Here is a 10171-nt window from a genome sequence, read left to right as displayed (position 1 = left end):
AAAGTCTAAGGACTCACTCTAAAGTCTGAAATAAAGTCTGTGTTTGATTCCTTAATCCGAGAGACCCCTGAGTTGGCCTCAAATATAACCCCGAAAAAGACTTAGTAGGCAGAATAACATCCCCCCAAATATTTCCACATTTTAATTAAAGACTCTTGGGCTATGTCTTGTGTCATCACAAGCAAGAATTATGTTTGGAAACGGTACCAACATTTCCAGTCAGCTGGCCTTAAGATAAACTTGTTCTGATGATCCAGGTGGGCTCAATAGATCACAAGAGGCCTCCAAATGTGGAAAATGGAGGCAGAAGAGTTGGAATCAGAGAGATTTGGAGATGCTATGTTGCTGGCTTTGAAGATAAAGGGAGGGACTGTGAGCCAGGGAATACAGGTGGCTTTAGGTCTCCCAGACCTCCTTCTCTGCAGACAGAGTGCGTTTTAGCCCAGGAAGACTTATTTCAGACTTCTGACTTCCAGAACTATCAAAACATAAATTTAATTGTTTTCAGCCAGCAGCATGGTAATTTTTCACAACCACAAAAATGTCTATTTATATATAAGTGCATATGTACTATCTACATTTAATAGGCACAGTTTAATGTATATAAGTATATTCCAATGATATAGTTAAAAGGAAGAAAGTCTAGTACAGCATGGCGGAGGGTAGGATCTAGAGTATTAGTAGCTGATTCACACCATACGCGGGGGGGGGGGGGGGAGAGATGTCTCTCCTAACTAAAAAGAAGGCAAAGTGTCTATATGGATACAGGACCAGTGAAATTAAGTGAAGGCAATTCAAATTTGATATGCCTGCTCTAAGTCACTATCAGGTACTGATTTCATATTCAACGTACTCATTCCTAAAGAAAAAAAAGCCCAACATGAGTAGAATAAAGGAAATAAAAAGATCACAGCAGAAATAAATGACACAGAGACTAAAAAAAATCAGTGGAACAAAGTCAGTGAAACAAGAGCTGGTTCTTTGAAAAAAATAAACAAAATTGACAAACTCTAGGCAAATTAATCAAGAAAAAAGAGAAAGGACCCAAATAAATAAAATCAGAAAGGAGAGAGGAGAAGTAACAACTGACACCAGAGAAATACAGAGAATTCTAAGAAAACTATGAAAAATTATATGCCAACAAAGTGGACAACTTAGCAGAAATGAATGAAGTCCTAAAAACATACAATTTTCCAAAAGGGAACCGGAAAGACATAGAAAATCTGAACAGACCAATTAACAGTAAGAAAATTGAAACGGTAATCAAAAAGCTACCAAAAACTAAAAGTTCAGGACCAGATGGATTCACAGGTGAATTCTACCAGACATTTAAAGAAGAGTTAATATCCATTCTCCTCAAACTCTTCCAAAGAATAGAAGAGGAAGGAAAGCTTCTAAATACATTCTGTGAGGCCAGCATTATCCAGAACCAGACAAAGACACCACAAAAAAAGAAAACTACAGGCCAATATCCTTGATGAAGATAGATGCAAAAATCCTCAAGAAAATATCAGCAAACTACCTACAACAATATATTAAAAAGATCATTCACCATGATCACATATGATTTATTTCAGGCATACAAAGATGTTTCAATATTTGCAAATCAATCAATGTCATACACCACGTCAACAAAATGAAGGATAAAAATCATATGATCATCTCGATAGATGCAGAAAAAGCATTTGACAAAATTCAATATTTGTTCATGGTAAAAACTCTCAATGAAGTGGGGTTAGTGGGAATGTACCTCAACATAATAAAGGACATATATGAAAAATCCACAGCTAACAAACATCATACTTAATGATGAAAGCTGAGAGGTTTCTCCCTGTTGTCAGGAACAAGACAAAGATGTCCACTCTCACATAGTATGGTATTCAACATAGTACTGGAAGTCCTAGCCTTAGCAATCAGACAAGAAAAGAAATAAAAGGCATCCATATTGGTAAAGAAGTTAAACTGTCACTATTTGCAGACAACATAATTCTATACACAGAAAATTCAGGAGCGCCTGGGTGGCTCAGTTGGTTGAGTGTCTGACTTCCACTTAGGTCATGATCTCATGATTCATGAGTCCGAGCCTGGCATGGAGCTCTGTGATGACAGCTCAGAGTCTGAAGACTGCTTTGGATTCTATGTCTGCCTCTCTCTGTCCATTCCCTGCTCACACTCTGTCTGTCTCTCTCAAAAATAAATAAACATTAAAGAATAGAAAATTCAAAAAACTCTACCAAAATAATTACTAGAATAAATGAGTTCCTTATAGTGCAAGATACAAAACCAATACCCAGTAATCAGTAACATTTCTATACACTAAGAATGAAAGAAAAAAATATAAAACACAATTGCACCAACAAGAATAAAATACTTAGGAATAAACTTAACCAAAGAAGTGAAAGACCTATACTCCAAAAACTATAAAACACTGATAAAAGAAATTGAAGATAGCATAAAGAAATGGTAAGATACTCCATGCTCATGGTTGAAAGAATTAATATTGTGAAAATGTCCATATTACCCAAAGCAACCTACAGACTCAATGCAATCTCTATCAAAATACAACAGTAGTTTTCACAAAACTAGAACAAATGATCTTAAATTTGTATGGAATTATGGAAGGCCCTGAGTATCCAAAGTAATCCTGAGAATGAAGAACAGAGCTGGAGGTATCACAATAGCAGATTTCAAGATATACTCCAAAGCTATAGTTATCAATGCAGTATGGTATTGGTGCAAAAATAGACACATAGGTCAATGGAACAGAATAGAGACTCCAGAAATAAACCCATGATTATATGGTCAATTAATCTATGACAAAAGAGGTGAGAATATGGGGAAAAGACAAGGTTTTTCAATAAATGGTGCTGGGAAAACTGGACAGCTATGTGTAAAACAATGAAATGGGACCACTTTCTTACACCATACACAAAAAGAAGCTAAAAATGGATTAAAGACCTAAATGTGAGACCTGAAACTATAAAAATCCTAGAAAAGAACACAGGCATTAATTTCTCTGACATCAGCTATAGCAACATTTTCCAGGTAAGTCTCCTAAGACTAGGGAAACAAAAGTAAAAATAAACTGTTAGGACTAAATCAAAATTAGAAGCTTTTACATAGCAAAGGAAACAATAAAACAAAAAAAGGCAACCTAGTGAATGGGAGAAAATATTTCAAATAATATATCTGATAAGGGGGTAATATCTAAAATACATAAAGAACTCCTACAACTCAACACCAAAAAACCCAAACACTCCAATTAAAAAATGGACAGAGGGTATGAATAGACATTTCTCTAAAGAAGACATTCAGATAGCCAACAGACACATGAAAAGATGCTCAGCATCACTCATCATCATGGAAACACAAATCAAAACCACAATGAGATATCACCTCACACCTGTCAGAATGGCTAAAATAAAAAAAACACAAGAAACAACATTTGGTGAGAATGTGGAGAAAAGGCACCCTCAGGCACTATTGGTGGGAATATGAACTTGTGCAGCCATTCTGGAAAACAGAATGGAGTTTCCTCAAAAAATACAACTACCTTATGACACAGCAATTGCATTACTATGTATTTATCCAAATGATACAAAAATGCTGATTCAAAGGAGCACATGTACTCCAATATTTATAGCAGCACTATCAACAATAGCCAAATTATGGAAAAAGCCCAAATGTTTGTCAACTGATTAATGGTTAAAGATGTGGTATACATACAGAATGGAATACTACTCAGTGATGATAAAGAATGAAATCTTGCCATTTTCAGCGATGTGGATGGAACTAGAGGGTATTATGCTAAGTGAAATAAGTCAGCCAGAGAAAGACAGGTATCATATGATTTCACTGCTGTGTGGAATTTGAGAAACACAACAGATGAACGTAGGGGAAGGAAAGAAAAATAAGATAAAAACAGAGAGGGAGGCAAACCAGAAGAGATTCTTAAATGCAGAGAAGAAGCTGAGGGTTGCGTAAGGGGAGGTGGGTGGGAGAATGAGTTAAATGGATGATGAGCATTAAGGAAGGTGCTTTTTGGGATGAGCACTGGGTGTCATGTAAACAATGAATCACTGAGTTCTACTCCTGAAGCCAAGACTATACTGTATGTTAACTAACTTGAATTTAACTAATAATAATAAAAAAATAGAAGTTAGGATGAAGTTTCAGGGAGGATCTTATTTGGGATGGATGTGGTCAGGCAACATAGCCATATCTCTGAATTGGACAAGGGAGATCCAGTCACTCACAGCAGCTCAGAGGCTCACGGGGTGGTGTATTTGATGTGCCCACATAAGAGGTTACATGCATGGGAGAGATGTCCACTCCAGGGGAGATGGATCCATTGGTGGAAAGGGAATATGCACCTGACTCCCAAGGTGGACACATGGGGACTGAAATGGCAGAAAAGTTTCCTTTATTTATGGTCCCTTGGCTTCTGATAAGCTAAATTGCTTAGAGAATTGAGCCCCACTAAGGGAATACAGGCACTATGGGGCTCTGAGAATTCAGCCTCTGCAGAGCTCACCTGCCACTCAACAGCCATAGGCTGAAAGCATCCTCACCATGACCCTCCTAGATGTCCAACTAATCCGAAGAACCACCTCCTGACCATCCATTTCTTGCCCTTTCTACATCAATTGTCCCTGGAAGGAAGGACCAGTAGAGCCAAATCCATTGAGTGATGCATCTGGGAAAGCCAGAGTAGTCCAGTAAGTACTCCAGAAAAGTGGTGTGGAAGGCAGGAAGGCTTTTCTTAACCATGCCTTTCGTAACCACTGATTCCAAATCCTTCTCATTTCAGTCTGAAGAAGACTCTTCATACCTTCTCAGATCCATTCTTCTCACTTCTCTTCTCCGAGCATCATTCCAGGGCCTCTCTCTTTCTGCAGCAGGAACTGTCCCTCCCTTATGTCTGTTCACCTGTCTCGGGTTCTGCTTTATTCCCAAGTTAGCCTTTCCTCTTGTTTGTGAAGCACTGAATGCGTGAGGCAGCCCCGCAGAGTGAGAAGGGCCTTGAGTTGGAGTCAGGCAGATGTGAGTTGGAATTTCCCCTTTCCATCCAGTGCCTGATAGACCTTGGAAATGTTTCTTCTATCCTGTGTATCCTTTTTCATCAGCACAAGAGAGAGTAGAAGGAGGTGTCACAGTATGCTTATGGGAGGACTGATAATGATGGATCAAGTGTCCAGGACATGGTGCCATCTGAAAAACACCATTTCTTTATTCACTTACTCATTCGCATGACACATTCCAAAAGAATTTTGGGGAAATTACACAATACTTAGGACAAAATGCCTTAAGTGTATATGACAAGAGAAATAACGTGGCCGAAGGAAAGGAGACCCAAACCCAGAGGAATGATTACATGAGTAAGTGAAATATCTACCATGAAATGTTACCATGGGTGCCAAAATTTGGCCCCTGATATGACTGAGAATTCCACTGAAGACAAACGACTCTTTTTGTGCTGTTAGGATTAAATTTGGCTGTATAAATGGAAAGACTAAGAAGAAAAAGGGTTCATATTCAATCAGGAGTATTTGCCTCCCCTCTTCAAGGAAGTGGCACGACGACTTTATGCTAACATGAGGAACAAGGGTTCATTCCATCTCTGCTTCCACATCCGTGGTGTGTGGTTTTCCAAGACATGTCAGCTGTGGGGTCATGTGTGAATTCTAGGCAAGGAAGAGATAGAAAAGAGAAAGTCTTCTAAAGAGCACTCCAATATTCCCACTCAATAACTTCTCATACTTTGCACCAACTATCCATGATTGAATGAGAAGGTGGGAAATATAGCATCTTAGCTGAGCGTATGACCGCCTCCAAATAGAGTCAGGTTCCAACAACAGGAAAGAAGAGAATAGATGTGTTACATAGGCAATCTCTGGCACGATGATTAATTACAAGATTCATATTATCCATAACATTAAAATAAAATTGTTGATAGAACCTGACCCTTCTTGATACTAAGGCAAAAAGACAGGGATCTCCCCAATTCTCATGAGAGTCACATTGTGTGGTGGAAAGAGCAATGTCTCCAGCCAATTCAGGTTCTTGAAATGTTTCTGAATATAGGCTAGAAGCATCACACATGGTAATAGCCACACCGTAGGATAGGTGAGGCAGGAACATTGTTATCGTGGCTCAAGTATTTCGTCCCTCACACTTGAAATGATTTCCAGTTTTTGGGTCCTCCCTCAGTGGATCAACAGAAGAGACATGGCGATGCTCTTGGGGTTGTCTTAGGTGATGTAGGGCACAGTCAGGGGGATATCCCCATATCTCTGAAGGAAGGTAGCAGAATTTCAATGGGCCTCAAAACAATGGATATCTCATTCCTTCTGAGTGTGGAGAATCTCCAACTCAGGGACTCTGGGATTGTTTCTTTGGCCATCTTTCAGAGTGGAGGCCAAAGCTGAAGAAAGAAGTGCTCCTTCTAAGATAAAGAACCCCTGTGCTTATGGATTCACCTAAGTAGTGAGGGAATTTAATGAGTAACCAACTAGACCATCAACTACTTTTTAAAATTCCTGGTAAAGTTGATGCTGACAATATTCCTCAGTATTTTCAGTGCTTTTGTGAAGTGTTGGGCCTATGGAGTTCTCTGCTCCATCATTTTCTCTGACATCAGTTATTTTGTAAGCTCTTTTTAAAGATTTTATTTATTTATCTATTTATGTATGTATGTATGTATTTATTTATTTAGAGAGACTGTGATTGGGGAAGGGGCAGAGGGAGAGAGACAGAATCCTAAGCAGGCTCAACACCCAGGGTAGAACCCAATATGGGGCTCGAAATCAGGAACTGTGAGATCATACCTAAGCCGCAATCAAGAGTTAGATGCTTGGGGCTCCTGGGTGGCTCAGTCAGTTAAGCATCCGACTTCAGCTCAGGTCATTATCTCATGGCTTGTGGGTTCGAGCCCCACGTTGGGCTCCGTGCTGACAGCTCGGAGCCTGGAGCCTGCCTCGGATTCTGTGTCTCCCTTTCTCTCTTTGCCCCTCCCCTGTTCATGTTCTGTCTGTCTGTCTGTCTCTCTCTCAAGAATAAATAAACATTAAAAACATTTTAAAAAGAGGGGCACCTGGGTGGCTCAGTCGGTTAAGCGTCCCACTTCAGCTCAGGTCATGATCTGGCGGTTCATGGGTTCGAGCCCCGCGTCGGGCTCTGTGTTGACAGCTCCGAGCCTGGAGCCTGTTTCAGATTCTGCGTCTCCGTCTCTCTCTCTCTGCCCCTCCCCTGTTCACGCTCTCTGTCTCAAAAATAAACATTAAAAAAATTTAAAAAATTTAAAAAAGAGTCAGATGCTTAACTGACTGAGCCACCCAAACACCCCATTGTTTCAAATATTTTAATTAATTAATTTGTTTGCTTATTTATCTGGAGAGAGGATTTTGTAGGTTCTCTTTAAAGTGCGTGTGCATATATGTATGCGGGGAATAACCTTAGGAATTCCCTGTGCTTGCACGGATGGGTTAACAAGGCATCAAGAATTAGAAAGCCACAGGATGCTCACAACCAAGTTTAGGTAAACAAGATTAGGTACATAGGTATAGAGAGGGCTGGGCAGAGATCCCAGTATAGAGAGGGCGGGGACAAAGTCCCCAATACAGAACAAAGGTATGAGGTAAACAAGATTAGGTATTCAGGGAGGAAGTGCCCCCCCCCCCAACTTAGTACAATAGCAGAAAGCTGCTTTCCCAGGAAGGAAGGACCAAATTAGGTCAACAGGTAAATAGGGCTATAGACCTCTGCAGGGTGAAGTTGCCCAGAGCAGAGCTAATTAACAAAAGAAAGGTGCCTTGTTGACCCTGAGGTAGCCTGTTCTGTCTTTCTTGTCCTCTAGGCCAATTTTGGTTAACAGAGGTGGTGCCTCATGTCTGTTGTAAGCAACCTTCCACCCAGCCTCCTGGGGCCAGGGTTTTGTTTTGTATTAACCCAAGCTCCTAACCCCACATATCTTCAAAACCCCCTTTCCCTCCTGTCCATGAGTTAATGTTCACAGTTTCATTGTCTCTTTGTGCACGTCCATCACCATGTCTGTAAGCCTCTGATCCTAGTAAAAACAGAGCAAGGACCCTTAATCAGGGCCCTTGTCTTCTCCCAGGCATTAACCATCTCTCGCATTTTAATCCTGCATCCCGCTTTCTTGCGAGACAACAAAGAACTTTAGACCCACAGTCTACAACATATGTATGTGTATAAAAGCTCTGAATCTTAACCTTAAAAACACAAAATACCCAAATGTAACATCAGCCTAATATGCGGTGCTTGTATACCTTTTATAGATATTTGCATTGAAAAACTAAATTCAGGCTTCATAAGCAGTGTTTGGAATAGTTAAGGGCAATGAATGAAACTATGAACTCCACACGGAAGGCAGAAAAAAGCTCTATTAATTGGGCTCCAATTTTTGCCTACATATTAAGTAAGGAGGCTTGACCCAAGATGTAGAAGAAAATAAAAGTGGGGAGATAAAAGTTGAAGGACCTGATGCCACAGAGGTTCTAGACCAACACTACGCAGTCATGAATGAACAGGTGAGACTCTGCGACCTTGTTGCAGTGTAGCTTCTGATTCGGCAAGAGTGAATGTGGCCTGGGACTCGGCATTCACATAAGCTCTTGGGCAATGTTGATCCTGCTGATCCACGGACCACACTCTGAGTAGCCAGGCGATGAAGGGGGACAGCTGCTTTGGAACGAGGATTACATTTCCAGCGAGTAGCGGTACAAAGGAAGGATGAAAGCATTTACAACTCCCCAACTGAGGCAATGATATAAGGGGCAGTACTTTATTAATCCATTCACCTGAAATCGAAGGCAACCACATTTCTGTGCCATCAAAGTGATGGTAATTGAATGTTGATTTTTTTCCCCCTCTCTTTCCTGGTAGTGGTTTCATCCACATGGAATCAGGAAATCAAACATGTGCTTCGCAATTTCTCCTCTTGGGATTTTCAGCAAAGTCAGATAGTCAATTTGTGCTCTTTGGGCTGTTCCTGTCCATGTACTTGGTCACGGTCACTGGGAATCTGCTCATTATCCTGGTCATCTGCTCTGACTCCCTCCTCCACACCCCCATGTACTTCTTCCTTTCCAACCTGTCCTTGGCTGACATCTGTTTTACCTCCACTACTGTCCCGAAGATGCTCTGGAACATCCAGACTCAGAGCACAATCATAACATATGAAGGCTGCCTCAGCCAGATATTTTTTTTCATTGTGTTTGGATGCCTGGACAACTTACTCCTGACCGCGATGGCCTATGACCGCTTTGTGGCCATCTGTCACCCCCTGCACTACTCAATCATCATGAACGGCCAGTTTTGTGGGCTGTTGGCATTGGGATCCTGGTGCCTCAGTATCATGGGTTCCCTGCTCGAGACCTTGACCCTTTTGAGGCTGTCCTTCTGCACAAACGTGGAAATCCCACACTTCTTTTGTGATCTTCCCGAAGTCCTGAAGCTTGCCTGTTCTGACACCTTCGTCAATACCATGGTGGTGTATTCTGCAACTGGCCTTCTGGCCGTGATTCCTTTCAACGGAATACTTTTGTCCTACTATCAAATTGTTTCCTCCATACTCAACCTTTCCTCAGCTACTGGCAAGTACAAAGCCTTTTCCACGTGTGGCTCTCACCTCTCAGTGGTCTTCTTGTTCTATGGAACAGGTCTTGGGGTCTACCTCAGTTCTGCAGCGACTTCATCCTCTAGGACAAGTCTGGTGGCCTCAGTGATGTACACGATTGTCACGCCCATGCTGAACCCCTTCATCTACAGTCTGAGGAACAGGGACATGAAGGGGGCTCTAAGGAGACTACTCAGCAGGGTGGTGCCTCTCAGCAGTGGGGTCTCCGGAGGAGTCTTATGGTAACTGGGTGCACAATATGGAGGTCCAGAAATCCTGGCTTGCTTCATCCAATATCTTTATTTCTTCCCCAGTTGTACCTGTTTTAAAGCAGTACTTTCCTGGGGTCTTCCCTGCCCTCTCGATTTTTCTTCAGGCTATATCTTGAGTTCCCTTTTTCACTTTATAACCACTCATTATAACTTGGTGTGAACAGAACCTGATATTTTCTCAGTTATATTTGGTAATGGTTTGGATTTCTTAAAAAAAAATGAATCAAATCTCATGTATTTAATATCTATCCTCAGAGGGATG

At 41.1% G+C, this 10171-nt stretch overlaps 1 protein-coding gene across 1 annotated transcript; it reads left to right on the top strand.

Annotated features, from left to right (window-relative positions):
- The first annotated feature begins 8851 nt into the window (after positions 1–8851).
- LOC121023006 (olfactory receptor 7C1-like) lies at positions 8852–9883 on the top strand. The gene has a single exon (XM_040464633.1). It carries the CDS (start codon positions 8918–8920, stop codon positions 9881–9883), a length of 966 nt encoding a protein of 321 aa, XP_040320567.1. The 5' UTR covers positions 8852–8917.
- Positions 9884–10171: the final 288 nt, after the last annotated feature.

This window comes from Herpailurus yagouaroundi, unplaced genomic scaffold, assembly GCF_014898765.1.
Source record: "Herpailurus yagouaroundi ecotype Mexico unplaced genomic scaffold, PumYag 486, whole genome shotgun sequence".
In the NCBI taxonomy this organism is placed as follows: Eukaryota; Metazoa; Chordata; class Mammalia; order Carnivora; family Felidae; genus Herpailurus; species Herpailurus yagouaroundi.
This window is presented reverse-complemented; position numbering and strand designations above follow the sequence as displayed.